We start from the raw sequence: 18,217 nt of genomic DNA, 5'->3' as shown, positions 1-18,217 counted from the left end.
ATCTGTCACTGATGGACATTTGGGTTGATTCCAAGTCTTTGCTATTGTGAATAGTGCTGCAATAAACATACGTGTGCATGTGTCTTTATAGCAGCATAATTTATAATCCTTTGGGTATATCCCCAGTAATGGGATGGCTGGGTCATATGGTACATCTAGTTCTAGATCCTTGAGGAATCGCCATACTGTTTTCCATAATGGTTGAACTAGTTTACAATCCCACCAACAGTGTAAAAGTGTTCCTATTTCTCCACATCCTCTCCAGCACCTGTTGTTTCCTGACTTTTGAATGATCGCCATTCTAACTGGTGTGAGATGGTATCTCATTGTGGTTTTGATTTGCATTTCTCTGATGGCCAGTGATGATGAGCATTTTTTCATGTGTTTGTTGGCTGTATGAATGTCTTCTTTTGAGAAATGTCTATTCATATCCTTTGCCCACTTTTTGATGGGGTTGTTTGTTTTTTTCTTGTAAATTTGTTGGAGTTCTTTGTAGGTTCTGGATATTAGCCCTTTGTCACATGAGTAGATTGCAAAAATTTTTTCCCATTCTGTAGGTTGCCTGTTCACTCTGATGGTAGTTTCTTTTGCTGTGCAGAAGCTCTTTAGTTTAATTAGATCCCATTTGTCAATTTTAGCTTTTGCTGCCGTTGCTTTTGGTGTTTTAGACATGAAGTCTTTGCCCATGCCTATGTCCTGAATGGTACTACCTAGGTTTTCCTCTAGGATTTTTATGGTATTAGGTCTAACATTTAAGTCTCTAATCCATCTTGAATTAATTTTCGTAGAAGGAGTAAGGAAAGGATCCAGTTTCAGCTTTCTACTTATGGCTAGCCAATTTTCCCAGCACCATTTATTAAATAGGGAATCCTTTCCCCATTTCTTGTTTTTCTCAGGTTTGTCAAAGATCAGATGGCTGTAGATGTGTGGTATTATTTCTGAGGACTCTGTTCTGTTCCATTGGTCTATATCTCTGTTTTGGTACCAGTACCATGCTGTTTTGGTTACTGTAGCCTTGTAGTATAGTTTGAAGTCAGGTAGCGTGATGCCTCCAGCTTTGTTCTTTTGACTTAGGATTGTCTTGGAGATGCGGGCTCTTTTTTGGTTCCATATGAACTTTAAAGCAGTTTTTTCCAATTCTGTGAAGAAACTCATTGGTAGCTTGATGGGGATGGCATTGAATCTATAAATTACCTTGGGCAGTATGGCCATTTTCACGATATTGATTCTTCCTATCCATGAGCATGGTATGTTCTTCCATTTGTTTGTGTCCTCTTTTATTTCACTGAGCAGTGGTTTGTAGTTCTCCTTGAAGAGGTCCTTTACATCCCTTGTAAGTTGGATTCCTAGGTATTTTATTTTCTTTGAAGCAATTGTGAATGGAAGTTCATTCCTGATTTGGCTCTCTGTTTGTCTGTTACTGGTGTATAAGAATGCTTGTGATTTTTGCACATTAATTTTGTATCCTGAGACTTTGCTGAAGTTGCTTATCAGCTTAAGGAGATTTTGGGCTGAGACAATGGGGTTTTCTAAATATACAATCATGTCATCTGCAAACAGGGACAATTTGACTTCTTCTTTTCCTAACTGAATACCCCTGATTTCTTTCTCTTGCCTGATTGCCCTAGCCAGAACTTCCAACACTATGTTGAATAGGAGTGGTGAGAGAGGGCATCCCTGTCTTGTGCCAGTTTTCAAAGGGAATTTTTCCAGTTTTTGCCCATTCAGTATGATATTGGCTGTGGGTTTGTCATAAATAGCTCTTATTATTTTGAGGTACGTTCCATCAATACCGAATTTATTGAGCGTTTTTAGCATGAAGGGCTGTTGAATTTTGTCAAAAGCCTTTTCTGCATCTATTGAGATAATCATGTGGTTCTTGTCTTTGGTTCTGTTTATATGCTGGATTATGTTCATTGATTTGCAAATGTTGAACCAGCCTTGCATCCCAGGGATGAAGCCCACTTGATCATGGTGGATAAGCTTTTTGATGTGTTGTTGAATCCGGTTTGCCAGTATTTTATTGAGGATTTTTGTATCGATGTTCATCAGGGATATTGGTCTAAAATTCTCTTTTTTTGTTGTGTCTCTGCCAGGCTTTGGTATCAGGATGATGTTGGCCTCATAAAATGAGTTAGGGAGGATTCCCTCTTTTTCTATTGATTGGAATAGTTTCAGAAGGAATGGTACCAACTCCTCCTTATACCTCTGGTAGAATTCAGCTGTGAATCCATCTGGTCCTGGACTTTTTTTGGTTGGTAGGCTATTAATTATTGCCTCAATTTCAGAGCCTACTATTGGTCTATTCAGGGATTCAACTTCTTCCTGGTTTAGTCTTGGAAGAGTGTAAGTGTCCAGGAAATTATCCATTTCTTCTAGGTTTTCCAGTTTATTTGGGTAGAGGTGTTTACAGTATTCTCTGATGGTAGTTTGTATTTCTGTGGGGTCGGTGATGATATCCCCTTTATCATTTTTAATTGCGTCGATTTGATTCTTCTCTCTTTTCTTCTTTATTAGTCTTGCTAGTGGTCTGTCAATTTTGTTGATCTTTTCAAAAAACCAACTCCTGGATTCATTGATTTTTTGGAGGGTTTTTTGTGTCTCTATCTCCTTCAGTTCTGCTCTGATCTTAGTTATTTCTAGCCTTCTGCTAGCTTTCGAATGTGTTTGCTCTTGCTTCTCTAGTTCTTTTAATTGCGATGTTAGAGTGTCAATTTTTGATCTTTCCTGCTTTCTCTTGTGGGCATTTAGTGCTATAAATTTCCCTCTACACACTGCTTTAAATGTGTCCCAGAGATTCTGGTATGTTGTATCTTTGTTCTCATTGGTTTCAAAGAACATCTTTATTTCTGCCTTCATTTCATTATGTACCCAGTAGTCATTCAGGAGCAGGTTGTTCAGTTTCCATGTAGTTGAGCGGTTTTGATTGAGTTTCTTAGTCCTGAGTTCTAGTTTGATTGCACTGTGGTCTGAGAGACAGTTTGTTATAATTTCTGTTCTTGTACATTTGCTGAGGAGTGCTTTACTTCCAATTATATGGTCAATTTTGGAGTAAGTACGATGTGGTGCTGAGAAGAATGTATATTCTGTCAATTTGGGGTGGAGAGTTCTATAGATGTCTATTAGGTCTGCTTGCTGCAGAGATGAGTTCAATTCCTGGATATCCTTGTTCACTTTCTGTCTTGTTGATCTGTCTAATGTTGACAGTGGAGTGTTGAAGTCTCCCATTATTATTGTATGGGAGTCTAAGTCTCTTTGTAAGTCTTTAAGGACTTGCTTTATGAATCTGGGTGCTCCTGTATTGGGTGCATATATATTTAGGATAGTTAGCTCTTCCTGTTGAATTGATCCCTTGACCATTATGTAATGGCCTTCTTTGTCTCTTTTGATCTTTGATGGTTTAAAGTCTGTTTTATCAGAGACTAGGATTGCAACCCCCGCTTTTTTTGTTCTCCATTTGCTTGGTAAATCTTCCTCCATCCCTTTATTTTGAGCCTATGTATGTCTCTGCGTGTGAGATGGGTCTCCTGAATACAGCAGACTGATGGGTCTTGACTCTTTATCCAGTTTGCCAGTCTGTGTCTTTTCATTGGAGCATTTAGTCCATTTACATTTAAGGTTAAGATTGTTATGTGTGAACTTGATCCTGCCATTATGATATTAACTGGTTATTTTGCTCGTTAGTTGATGCAGTTTCTTCCTAGCCTCGATGGTCTTTACATTTTGGCATGTTTTTGCAATGGCTGGTACCGGTTGTTCCTTTCCATGTTGAGTGCTTCCTTCAGGGTCTCTTGTAAGGCAGGCCTAGTGGTGACAAAATCTCTAAGCATTTGCTTATCTGTAAAGGATTTTATTTCCCCTTCACTTATGAAACTTAGTTTGGCTGGATATGAAATTCTGGGTTTAAAATTCTTTTCTTTAAGAATGTTGAATATTGGCCCCCAGTCTCTTCTGGCTTGTAGAGTTTCTGCCGAGAGATCTGCTGTGAGTCTGATGGGCTTCCCTTTGTGGGTAACCCGACCTTTCTCTCTGGCTGCCCTTAAGATTTTTTCCTTCATTTCAACTTTGGTGAATCTGGCAATTATGTGTCTTGGAGTTGCTCTTCTCGAGGAGTATCTTTGTGGCGTTCTCTGTATTTCCTGGATTTGAATGTTGGCCTGCCCTACTAGGTTGGGGAAGTTCTCCTGGATGATATCCTGAAGAGTGTTTTCCAACTTGGTTCCATTTTCTCCCTCACTTTCAGGCACCCCAATCAGACGTAGATTTGGTCTTTTTACATAATCCCATACTTCTTGCAGGCTTTGTTCATTTCTTTTTCTTCTTTTTTCTCTTGGTTTCTCTTCTCGCTTCATTTCATTCATTTGATCCTCAATCGCTGATACTCTTTCTTCCAGTTGATCGAGTCGGTTACTGAAGCTTGTGCATTTGTCACGTATTTCTCGTGTCATGGTTTTCATCTCTTTCATTTCGTTTATGACCTTCTCTGCATTAATTACTCTAGCCGTCAATTCTTCCACTTTTTTTTCAAGATTTTTAGTTTCTTTGCGCTGGGTACGTAATTCCTCCTTTAGCTCTGAGAGATTTGATGGACTGAAGCCTTCTTCTCTCATCTCGTCAAAGTCATTCTCCGTCCAGCTTTGATCCGTTGCTGGCGATGAGCTGCGCTCCTTTGCCGGGGGAGATGCGCTCTTGTTTTTTGAATTTCCAGCTTTTCTGCCCTGCTTTTTCCCCATCTTTGTGGTTTTATCTGCCTCTGGTCTTTAATGATGGTGATGTACTGATGGGGTTTTGGTGTAGGTGTCCTTCCTGTTTGATAGTTTTCCTTCTAACAGTCAGGACCCTCAGCTGTAGGTCTGTTGGAGATTGCTTGAGGTCCACTCCAGACCCTGTTTGCCTGGGTATCAGCAGCAGAGGCTGCAGAAGATAGAATATTTCTGAACAGCGAGTGTACCTGTCTGATTCTTGCTTTGGAAGCTTCCTCTCAGGGGTGTACTCCACCCTGTGAGGTGTGGGGTGTCAGACTGCCCCTAGTGGGGGATGTCTCCCAGTTAGGCTACTCAGGGGTCAGGGACCCACTTGAGCAGGCAGTCTGTCCCTTCTCAGATCTCAACCTCCGTGTTGGGAGATCCACTGCTCTCTTCAAAGCTGTCAGACAGAGTCGTTTGCGTCTGCAGAGGTTTCTGCTGCTTGTTGTTGTTGTTGTTGTTGTGTAGCTGTGCGCTGTCCCCAGAGGTGGAGTCTACAGAGACAGGCAGGTTTCCTTGAGCTGCTGTGAGCTCCACCCAGTTCGAGCTTCCCAGCAGCTTTGTTTACCTACTTAAGCCTCAGCAATGGCGGGCGCCCCTCCCCCAGCCTCGCTGCTGCCTTGCCAGTAGATCACAGACTGCTGTGCTAGCAATGAGGGAGGCTCCGTGGGCGTGGGACCCTCCCGGCCAGGTGTGGGATATGATCTCCTGGTGTGCCTGTTTGCTTAAAGCGCAATATTGGGGTGGGAGTTACCCGATTTTCCAGGTGTTGTGTCTCAGTTCCCCTGGCTAGGAAAAGGGATTCCCTTCCCCCTTGCGCTTCCCAGGTGAGGCGATGCCTCGCCCTGCTTCAGCTCTCGCTGGTCGGGCTGCAGCAGCTGACCAGCACCGATCGTCCGGCACTCCCCAGTGAGATGAACCCAGTACCTCAGTTGAAAATGCAGAAATCACCGGTCTTCTGTGTCGCTCGCGCTGGGAGTTGGAGACTGGAGCTGTTCCTATTCGGCCATCTTGCTCCGCCCCCAAGATAAAGTCGTGAAACTACTTTTAAAACAATGTTCAGTTAGAAAAGCAAAAACATCAAAAGACACAGTTCCAATGCTATATTTCTTAAGGTAACTAACTTTATCCATAGAACACATACTATATCAAAGGGCACATGCTATATCAATTAAAGTTTGCTTTGAGTTTACGTGCTATTGAACAAATTGAGAAATAAAGCAGAGGAAAAATGTGTAAAACTGCTGTTGCACAACTCCTAGAATGTTGTTGTTGTATATTTCATAATTATGTATGAAGGGAATTTATCTCTAAGGTTTCAGAAGGCATTTACCTCTGAAGACTTTACTAGTAGTTTCCAGAAAACCAGCTGCATTTAGAGAGAGGAGAAATTGCCTCGATTTTCACGTAGCTTTTCTGGGAGTAGTTGGTGAGCTCATCTAACTTTCCTGTATGTATGTATCTCTCAGATATGCCACTTTACCCTGCTTTATCTCACTGAGTATTTCACTGTAGGTATTTTGTGTAGATACCTTATCACAATTTCTAATTTTAAGAGCATCTGTTACTGCTTTCTCAATCTTTTTCCACCCAGTGGATCACTGTTATCCTAAGAGGTACCGCTTTTGTTTTTGCATGTTCTTGGCTTTGCTCTCAACACCATTGCTCCAACGCTTTTGTACGTACTTTTAATCACTCTAAATTGGTAGTTTCCTTTGAGATCAAATGAAAACTGGCTTGCTTCAACTTATTATTTTCAATAGTAACTGAACTGAGGCAAAATATTACTTCAAAGAAAAAATGTTAAGACTTTTATGATCACATTTTTCCGGTATTGCCTTTATCTATTTAATGATAGTCATACATATATTCCATAATTGTGCAGGTATCATCAGTGTCAAATTCATAGTGAAATTGAGAATATCAGTTTAATATCTCTTCTTAAGGTATGTTAAGATATTATTTCATAGCTTTCTAAGTTAAAGTGATAGCTTTCAATTAGTAAAAATATATAATAAAAATAATAAGGATCCATTGAAAATTAATTTTTAGGGTAGCTAAAGCCCATGAGTCCCATTACGTAAGTGTCAAACTTTGGCTCATTTAACAGTAAATGATGATGGTAGAATAGCATAAGGCTGAGTGACAGTAGCCCTGTGTTTTAAATCTAGTTTTATTCTAGACAGAATTATTTGAAGAACTCAGGTTACTTTTGCTTTAAATCTGTTTTCCCATCTGCTAAAAGGGTAACAAAATTCAATGTAATTGGAAAGTTAAGTGATAAGAGTTTGAAATTTCTCTGCATTAGGTATCATATAGATTCTTGAAATCATGTAAGTTGAGCAAGGATTGCACCTCATTTGTGGGAAAAAGGGAATCGGCCTTTATTTAGAGGCTTTTATTTGCAACAGGAGAATGAGAATTCTGAAGAATTCCAATAGTAGACATCATTTTGGAAATGTTAAATCATGTTGCCATTGTCCCCCCATAATCTCCTTGCCCTGTAAAACAGTAAACATACACACGATGTCATCAAAAACTTGTCAGCACACACCTCTTCTTGGTCTGTATGTCTACTTTGGTTGTTTGTTTTACTTCTCCAGGCCTGATGTCTCAGACAGAGAGTTGTGAGTAAAGCGTTGCCTTCTATGTTTTATGGAATGTTGTCGCTTATCTTTGAATTGCAAATAATACATAAAACAAGATAAGTGAATATTTTAAAAAAGAAGAATTTCCATCCCAGAAGTCTAAGCTAAACGCTTTATCCTTTCTGTTAACCCTATTTTTTAATGTGACAAGATCATATCTTTAGGAACATTTTAAGGTTTTATATTTTTGTTATAATATTTAGTAATCAATATCATTGTTCTCTGTGTGCCTTATATTTGTAATAATTGCTATTGAAAGCAAGTGAAGATGCATTATGCTTCTTTGCCTAATGTTTTTTGTAACTGCTTTCCTGTTGTATTAATTGAGAAGCCAACTAAAGACAACATAGTCAACTGGCTTCTGAGGGCAATAGTGGGTCATAAATTTACAATGAGATGGTTTTAGCCCTGTATAAATCTATCTATCTATCTATCTATCTATCTATCTATCTATCTATCTATCTATCTATCTATCTATCTATCTTTCTTCTATCTGTTGATCAATGGATCTATATTCACAACATAACATATCTTTAAATTGAATCTTTAAATTATATAAAATATCTGTCTTGTTAATGTAAATGTACTTTCTTAATGCCCCCTAAATTATTTTGAGCTCCCAAATATATCGAAATTGTGCAATAAAATTCAGCATTTGAACAGAAGTTAAGGGATGACTCAACCGTTTTCTGGAAACTATGACATCTCAGTACATTAGGATTATTCCTGCTTTCCATGTCCCCCAGAGTGAAAAACGTAGTTAATTTTCTGCACAATACCCAAGTAGAGAATATTAAACAAACTTTCAGCCAATAAATTAAATGCTAAATTTTTATTTATGTTAAATTTTCCCTAGCTTTTGTTCATAGATATAATTTTCTTTTTGCTAAATATGAAGGTTACTAAAATTTAATAAATATGAAGAATAGATGGAATTTCTTCAATATATAATATATTAATAAAAATTATTGAAATAATGAAAAAATAACTTGCTAAATTTTCATTGAAGATAAATATAAATATATGAAATGTCCAGTGATATTAAATGGTACACTGTTACTGGATTTAATTACAGAATCTAAATGAATAAGAGCAACTTCATTAGGAGGTGGCAGAAATGCTCTCTGTCCATCTCTGTTCGTTGCTGAGAACAGTTGCTGTGTTAGTGTGATTGCATCCTAACCCTCTCTCAGCAGAGGACAAACAGGGCCATAATCTACTTGCCGTTGATGGCTTTCCCCTTGTTTCTGGTGGTGCAGCCATCTCCTATTCATAGGATTTCATTATTTTTAGTAACAAAGAAGTTCACTTAGTGGAAACCAACCTGCCTTATAACTTAAATTGGTTGAAATTGTATCTTGGAGTTTCCTGAAAATTTGGGGAAATATAGTTCTATCATTTTTCAGGTGAAAAATTTTACATAGTTATTATTTCTAGTCTGGTAATTAAAGTTACATTAATATTTTTCAACATGAACCAAATCAACATGTCAAAAGTTAGTTTAAAGCTATATTATATTAAGAAAACATAACTTGGAGTGTTCTAATGCAGACCAACAAACAACTTAATTATGTTGAAATCAAAGTTAAATTTGAATTATATATCAGAATTAAATGTTCTAAGGTTTTGTCTAAATAAATTATGCCTGTATTCAGTTTTCTGCTGTAGACTTTGGCCTGATGCCAACTGCAGGTGCAAGTTTGCTGTATCATTTTGTTTCTATTATTTTGTTTTATAATGAACTATCATAACATTTGGCTACTGAAATACCCTAAAATGAATATTTTATCATAAAGAGCTTGTTTTTCTTACATCAAATTTAATATTTGATTCCTTGCTAAGTAATACAATTTTTCTTTAAAGATCGATTTGCTCTCATGTCTCAATTTTTGCTTTCTTTTGCATACCCAGCCTGTGGCCGTGGGTTCTACAAGTCTTCCTCTCAAGATCTTCAGTGCTCTCGTTGTCCAACTCACAGTTTTTCTGATAAAGAAGGCTCCTCCAGATGTGAATGTGAAGATGGGTATTACAGGGCTCCATCTGACCCACCGTACGTTGCATGCACAAGTGAGTTGTACTATGAAAGTAAAGAAGGACTTTCCAATCCCTTCCACTCATTTGTACTGTTGTGACATCAATGAAACAGATACTGAATTTGTGATACGTTCTTAATTATACTTAAATATGAAAATTATTTTAAAATATTAAGATAAGAAAATATTTTTTTCATAAGCAGGTTTAGTAATATAAATATATCTTACATCAACTTTGGTGTTATTTCCATGTCTGCAAAATTAAGATGCATTTTAATAACATTTTTCACATGTATCTCATAAGAATCATAAGTAAAATTAAAAGTTATTAGGGTCAGCCAGGCACAGTAACTCATGCCTGTAATCCCAGCACTTTGGGAGGCCAAGGCGGGGGGATCACAATCACCTGAGGTCAGGAGTTCGAGACCAGCCTGGCCAATATAGTGAAACCCTGTCTCTACCAAAAATGCAAAAATTAGCTGGGTGTGGTGGCGCCCACCTGTAATCCCAGCTACTCAGAATGCTGAAGCAGGAGAATCACTTGAACCTGGGAGGCAGAGGTTGCAGTGAGTCGAGATTGTGCCACTACACTCCAGCCTGGACAATAAGAATGAAACCCCGTCTCAAAAAAAATAATAAGTTACTAGGGTCTTGCATGAATATTAAATGTTATGAAAAAGTAATGGCTTCAGAATTAAAATTCCATTACTAAATACAGCAGATCTCACTAAATAGAGCAAACTTCACATCCTGGTTCTTCAATTAGTGAATGTTTGAGAGACCCAAATCCAAAGCCAATCTCAGACATTGCTATAAATCATTCTTGAGTACATTAAAATGAATAAATGTATTCCCCGTTATATGGTTAAAAGGAGAACTATTTTTAAACTACTGCACAGCTGTTTTTTTTAGGTGTATTAACTGTACTGTTTTAATTGCTTGGAAGAAAAATAGCTAAAGACTGTGGCAAAAGTACAAAGACAGTTGTTATCCTGTTTTCATTTTGACGTATTAAAAGGAAAATAAATAAAGCCTCTTGCCAAGTTAATTCAAGGAGGCTTTTATACAGCTTCTCTAGTAAAGGTAATGAAATGTTTATGTGAAAGAGAGCATTTCAACTCGTTTTCTCTTCAGTAATTGAGCCACTAAGCTTAATGCCCTGCACGGATCCTTTTGTTCTTTTTGTTTGCATGTTTTTTTTTTTTTTCTGTTTTTGCTTATTTATTTATTCTTGGTTTCCCAAGGGCCTCCATCTGCACCACAGAACCTCATTTTCAACATCAACCAAACCACAGTAAGTTTGGAATGGAGTCCTCCTGCAGACAATGGAGGAAGAAACGATGTGACCTACAGAATATTGTGTAAGCGGTGCAGTTGGGAGCAAGGCGAATGTGTTCCGTGTGGGAGTAACATTGGATACATGCCCCAACAGACTGGATTAGAGGATAACTATGTCACTGTCATGGACCTGCTAGCCCACGCTAATTATACTTTTGAAGTTGAAGCTGTAAATGGAGTTTCTGACTTAAGCCGATCCCAGAGGCTCTTTGCGGCTGTTAGTATCACCACTGGTCAAGCAGGTATGTTTTGTGCTTATCTTCACTGAATGGAATAATGTGACTACCTAAATGAGATGTCTTGTTTAAATATTTAGTTAGTTTCTCTACACAGAGCTTGATTCTTCCAGCTTGTTGATTATTTACAGCTTTAACTTTTCCTGTTGCTTGTTATACCATTAGTGTACTCATTAACATCTTCAGAGATCTGGCAGGAGAAATGAAAGGAGATAAAATTGGCCGGGCGCAGTACCTCACACCTGTACTCCCAGCATTTGGGGAGGCCGAGGTGGGCAGATCACGAGGTCAGCAGTTCGAGACCAGCCTGGGCAACAAGAAACCCCATCTCTGCTGAAAATACAAAAATTAGCCAGGCATGGTGACACACGCCTGTAGTCCCAGCTACTTGAGAGGCTGAGGCAGGAGAATCACTTGAACCTGGGAGGCAGAAGTTGCAGTGAGCCGAGATCACTGCACTCCAGCCTGGGTGACAGAGCAAGACTCTTTCTCCGAAAAAAAAAAAAAAAAAAAAAAAAGAGAGAGATAAAATTGTAAACCCTTAAGACTGCTATAAAACAAATAACTTTACTGAAAGATCTAGAGGAGGGGAGTGAAAATGTTGGTCAAAATGAAGTAAAGGATATATTCACACTTTTACCTTTTTGTTTGGTATGCTCATGATCACAAACTACATGATAATTAGGAATAATGAAAGAGTTGGCTTCATTGTCTCACATAATGTTACCCAATTTTTTACTACATAGACTATGATCTTTGTAATATATGACAAGTCTGCATTTTAATATGCATGAGGGAATTTTAAGTTCATCAGTAGATTTGTGATCATATTAATTTCCATTTTTATATTAGAATAAATGGCAGATTTCATGAGGATTTCAGAAGAAATGGAATAACCATGATAATTGTGAACTTGTAGCTTAGCCTAAAAGCAGTCTTCACTTATTTTCTTACTGGCACTTGAAATGCCCGCCTTAAGTTATTCCTTGTTGTGTTAGGTATGTTTTGGAAAATACAAATTGGAGACGTTCCAAACCTTCAGAAAAATCTTACTGCTGAAGAAAATCTCAGAAATTAGGGGCTTTCTCAGTCTTTTGAAAAATTCTTATTGCTGAAGATAGATGCTATGTAGAAAATGCAACAAAGTGCTATGTTATCAGCAATATTAAAATCGGGCCTTCACTAGAGTAGTGTGTTGTGTGAACAATGTAATAAGCTAATAACAAGGTCCTCTTGGTCTTTGGCTGGCTGTCTAAAAGCAACCAGTATTATCCCAAATTCCTGGGATAATAATCTATTATTCATTTTAGTCTATATTCACAGACTATTCTTCATTTCCATGCCAATTTTAACCAACTGTTACCTATTTAAATTATATTTACATAATGAAAACTATATAGATGATCTCAGGCTTACCATTTTGAACAGATTAGTGGGTTTTTATTCTAAAGGTTTCATTCTGATGCTTATTTCAAAGGCTGTTTCAATCAGATCTCCTATTTAAGAGCAGATATCGGAGGGTAAAACATAGAAATGTAAATATTTGATAATTAGACAAAAAGTAAGTGATTTAGCTAATTACCTGGACTTCCCTATTTTATTTTAGACTTACCTCTTTTATTAGCAATGTTTATACTATTTTTTTTAAATGCTGTTTTCATTAGATAGTTCCACTTGTGTTGTTTTATATATAAATTTGTCTCATAACTTTGCAGTGAGTGGATTTGAAACGTTTTAGGTTTATGATTTTTGACATAAGAGCTATCTTTTGGAAGCATTAATAGAAACTTAGTTCTACTAAGTTAGAATGACATTCTTTTATTCCTGCTAATATCAAGAAGTGACATTTTTATTTCTGAATATAACCAGGAGATGCTGAACTGATACCAGAAATAGTGTTTGCCAAATTGGCCACTTTGGGGATGTCTTTTCATGTTCCTAAAATGTCTATTATTTGATTTCTCAAGTTAATACTATACAGGCTAAATATATTATCAAATTTCTGTAAATTTCTGGAATCAAATATTTCACAGATGTTGTGTAAAATGGCTTTGGATATTGATTCCCTTCTGGTTAAGAACAAACTAGGTTGGCTGGAGGGTTTTGTTTTGTTTTGTTTTGCTTTATTTGTGGATGAGGTTGATTTAAATATACAATAAATATATTGATATATTGTGATGGTTATACAACCCTGTAAATGTACTAAAATACTTAATCATATATTAAAATGAGTACATTTTATGGTATTTAAATTATACCTCAATAAAAAGAAAAAATGATAAAAACAATACCTATAAGTTTATTAAATAACATAAACATAAAGGTTAAAAAAATAGGTTTGCACTTTTATATTAAAATAGTAATTCATGATTGCCTTGTCTGACTACATCTCAAATGCTAAAACTCATGAATTTACAGTTAGCTTTTTCTAACAGAGGAAATTTGGAATGTGTTGGTGATTATTGTTCTTTTGCATGAGTATACTCAGTTCCCTCCATTACCATATTTTTGTTCTTCCTAAAGGGGGGTGATTTGAAACTTGGTCCGAATTCAAAACTATCCAAGGAACCCTGTAAAACCCTTGAAATTATCATTCTCCATTAAACAAATAGCATCCTTTCCAACCCAGTTTATGCTGAAATCACTTCAACAATGAATTGAAGTCTGTATTTCTGGTTGGTTATCTTTCTCCTCAGCAATCCACTGATGCCTAGCATAAAAGAGTTTATTAAGAGAATTTCATGTTTCTGGGAAAGCTTAGAGAGTCAGAATAACAAATAATCAGCCAGTGCTTTAAAGATAGTGTGTGCACTTTGTAATTCCTTTTCTGTTAAGTTTTGAGTTTGGAGCACAAGACCCTATACCAGTGTTTGTGTGAGTAGAAGTGTATTGAACATCTTTTGCTCACGGGAAGAATAGGCCCATTAATATTAAGGGCCCTGAGCTCTAGTTTCTAGTCTGCCACTAGGAGGTATATACATTTTGGGTCGATCACTAAAGCTCCGCATGAAAAAGAAAAAATCGGGATAAAATAATATCTACCTCCCTGTATTATCGTGTTAAGTGAGATGCTATTAAAGAAAACTAAGCTCATACATTGCCATAAAAATGCTAATGCAGTGAATAGCAAAATGAATGCCAATTAGTCCTCTTTTTATGTGACTCTCTGGGAACCTGTCAAGGCAAAATGCACCAATTTCTTTATCTGGAGAAACATGAGGGAAAATAATATGAGTGCAGAATTGGCAGCTAACGTATTATAACGTTGGAAGAAGGAGAAATTAATTTTGTTTGGCCTGTAAAAACTATGACTTATGTAGTTATCAATTATCTTATGATTGAGGTTCTTGTGTGAACCAATGATTTTACCTTTAAGATAGACTTGTATTGAAAAAGCATGATATTTTAATGTTCATATTTATATAAGTTTTATACTTACTTATCATGAACATGCCATACACAAACTGGCTGAACCATACATTTTTGTTCTTATCGTTTTGTTAGTAATTATATTGACCTATTAAGGCTGAAGTCACAAAGATCAAGTTACATACAATGGAGATATTTTTTAAAATATAGAAGTAGGGGAAAAACATATGTATTTAATTTACGACATTATGACCCTTATTCTTCCTTATATTTTAATGTTCTCTTTAAAAAATGCCTTTTTTTAACCTTTTATGTTAAGTTCAGTGGTACAAGTCCAGGTTTCTTACATAGGTAAACTTGTGTTATGGGAATTTGTTGTATAGATTATTTCATCACCCAGGTGTTAAGCTTACTGCCCATTCATTATTTTTCCTAATTCTCTCCCTCCAGCCACCTTCCACCCCCCAGGAGGCCCCAGTGTGTTTTGTTCCTTTCTGTGTGTCCCTGTTTTCTCATCATTTAGCTCCCACTTATAAGCGAGAACATGTGGTATTTGGTTTTCTCTTCCCGTGTTAGTTTGCTAAGGATAATGGCCACCCACTCTATCCATGTCACTGCTAAGGACATGATCTTGTTCTTTTCTGTGGCTGCATAGTATTCCATAGTTTTCCATTCTTAAGCACTATTTAAGTGCTGCTTTTTAATATTAGTTTGGCCAACTAGACTAAGTACCTAGTGCATGTCAAGCACTATGGGGGATGCTAAGAATAAGAAGGTAAGAAATGGTTCTTTTCTTAAATATCTAACAATACAACACTTTATTATAATGTTGTAGAACAACATTGAGAACAAAATACAAAAACTCTGGGGAAAGAATGATTCATTCAGAGAAAAAACAAAAGCCCTTACATAAATGAGTCAGTCAATCTAGAGTGTCAGAATGGATGTGCTTTTGCCAGATATAAAAGTAAGAGTATAAAAGTAAATCCTCTTCTAGGCCCAGAAGAATACTACCCCTTTTCTCTAATCAGAACATGGTAATTGCCACTATCTTCCTTCCTGAAACTAAGTTATGGTAGCACAGAAATAGTATGCAGAAGTATGAAAGTTAATAAAAACAGATCACTCAAAAAATGCTGTTTCTTTCTTTAACACTTCATTCACTCTGGGATTATTTAAGCAATTATAATATGTGGTCTCTCCTCAAAGGGACACAGATGACTTAGCAATTATCCTTCAAGTCAGTAACTGTGTCATGTTTATCTGTGTCACCACTATCAAATACAGCCTCTTCTGCATACTAGCTGTACAAAAAGTGTTGTGGAATTAAGGCCAATGTGAAAACTAGAAAAATTAAATCATTATACAAGAGTGGAACCATTAAGGCATTAATAGAAAAGACATATTATTTGATATTAAATGACATAATTACATAATTTTAGACAAGTTACTTCACCTCTTTATACTAGAATTTTCTCCTCAGGTGGTACACTGTCTGACTCGACATATTGTAAAAATTGAGCTAATAGCTTAATTCCAGGTACGTTTATTACAATAAAAAGGTGTGTTACCATACTGAAACAATTACAATAATAAGAGCAATAATTTAAAAATTACTATTTATTGAATACTTACTATGTTCCTGGTACTTTTTGAAATGTAATGTAAAATGTGCATGAAAAGAGTGTCAAAGTTGAGTCACCTATCTTTTTTGGCCTCATATCGTCCCCATAGGCAACTGAGAGATTTGGAATATAAGACCTCTCAGAGCTCCTCATATATTCATAACTAAATAAACAAAGTAATAACTCAGTATACAGTACAAACTTATCACTATGCTACACTATTCACTGCACACTATTAATAGCTGAGTGATAGTGTACATATACTACAGTTTTTAATGAGAGTGATAACTATTATAATGCTCTGGAAAGCATCGGGAAGGAATTGGGATGAAAACTGAAACCTCCTGAAATAAGTTAGGGATAGTTTCTCAAGTTGGGCTCCCCAGGCTGAAGCAAATACTTATATAGAGATTAGCATATACAACTTTTATTAGGAAAAATGTTTGGGATCAATACCATCAGAAAGAAGGGAAGCAAGCAGGGCCGAGCAGAGCAGGGCTGAGCTGTGATGGGGTCTCATTGGAATCCTCAGCCAACTCCATGGGGAGTCCTCTACCTGTAATGAACCCTCAGGCTGTCCCTAGGTGACAGTTTTATACGTCTATGTTGTCCAGACATTGGTTGCAGTTTTTCCTAGGAAGGAGCAAGGTGTTTTCAGAAAGGAAATTCTAAGTGAGGCAGGGAACTGAGGCCCGTTTTCTGGCAAATATCTCGGCAGCTTGGCAAATAATTTCTTCAGTCCTTTTGTAAGGAAAATGTGGGCAGCCCATTACAACATCCATTATAGAGAGTTAAATTATGCAAAAGAATCAGAGGGGCAGCATTCAGAGTGTGATTATGGAATAATGATATGAACTGGATGAACAAAGATTTGTGGGAAAGATTACTGGGGAATTTTTATTTTTAGGAAAATAATCTTTTCTGATAGGAGGGAAACCTGAGTGTTTTTGAACAGGCAAGTAACATGATTGACCCTGGTTTAACTTAAACTTTTGTGATCTTCCACAGTACATTTCACGTAGTACATATAGTAGTTTGTTAAAAAAAAAAATCCTGCCTAGTCTTAATTACTGTGGGAAAAACATACAAAAAATACAGTTTCCGAAAATATAAGAAAGCGCCAAAGAATCTGCCATTATGGTGTGGAGACATCTTAATTATCTTCAAAGGTCTCTTTAGAATCTCTCAAACAGAACTATATTCTTTCCCCATCATCAGTTTTGTTGTGTTTGGATAAATGATTTATATGACACGCACACAGATTGTACTAAAATTTGAACTAAATTTGTGGAGTTGTTAAGACAAGAACTGATATCATTTTAAAAGTAAAATTTCGAGAGTTCAAATGACTTTACAAAGGTCGCACAGTAAATTATATAGTGATGACCCAAATGATTGCAATCAAATACACTTCTTACCTCAAAATTATTAAGTGTTTATGCAGTCTTATCATAGGGTGCTATCTTTAAAAATGTAGCTCCATAATCCATTACACGAGAATTTGCAGATTGGTTTAATGGCCAGTGATAAGAGCTGTTAAGTGAAAAGGAGACCTACTAAGAAGTGTTATTTCCTGAGAATATTAACAAATGTAATCTTTGTGGGATAGCATTGCTAAATATAGCATTTGCCTTCTCATTGCTGTTTTATTATCCTTCTTCAAGAAACTTTAAAAATAGCCCTGCATATTTTAAATTGACTGACTTTCCTGCGTTTTTCAATGCCCAGATCTAATTGCTCAGTCAAAATAAAGATTTGCTTCAGTATTCCCTTTACTTTGATTTGTAATGTTTATATAATGTACCAGATGAAATATAATCTGAGTCATGTGATATAACATTATACATAAGCAAAATTATTCCCAAAAAAGACAAAACCAACAATCATTTTCTGTATTTGTCAGAAATAGCTTCACTGACATGAATTATTGTGACTCAATTGTGACTGTTTTCTCATAAATTAGTGTAGATCGTCTCCTTTCAATGATTTAATGGACACACATCAAGTTATATGTCTTTAAATAAGTAAATCAATTCCATTAAATTTGTATATTTTTATGCTTGTTAGGAATGTATAAGATTGATTTATATTTTAAAGGAACATGATATTGAGAAAATATATTTTCTTATTTTACAACATTTACTGATTATATAAAGTAATATTAAACACAGCATTCTCCACAGGGTGAAACAAGACATAATTGTTTTATCACTAGGTTAAAAA

General features: G+C 36.3%; 1 protein-coding gene across 6 annotated transcripts in view; it reads left to right on the top strand.

The window, feature by feature from the left end:
* The window catches only part of EPHA7 (EPH receptor A7), a 185,983-nt gene that overhangs the window by 58,078 nt on the left and 109,688 nt on the right, over positions 1-18,217 (top strand). For all 6 annotated transcript variants that reach the window (XM_025382592.1, XM_025382594.1, XM_025382589.1 and 3 more), the window contains exons 4-5: positions 9,305-9,460; positions 10,671-11,006. In XM_025382592.1, coding sequence (XP_025238377.1) covers positions 9,305-9,460; positions 10,671-11,006 — 492 coding nt within the window. The remainder of the gene's footprint in view (positions 1-9,304; positions 9,461-10,670; positions 11,007-18,217) is intronic.

Source organism: Theropithecus gelada, chromosome 4 (assembly GCF_003255815.1).
Source record: "Theropithecus gelada isolate Dixy chromosome 4, Tgel_1.0, whole genome shotgun sequence".
Classification (NCBI taxonomy): Eukaryota; Metazoa; Chordata; class Mammalia; order Primates; family Cercopithecidae; genus Theropithecus; species Theropithecus gelada.
The sequence above is the reverse complement of the archived record's forward strand: the minus strand, read 5'-3'. Positions and strand labels throughout refer to the sequence as shown.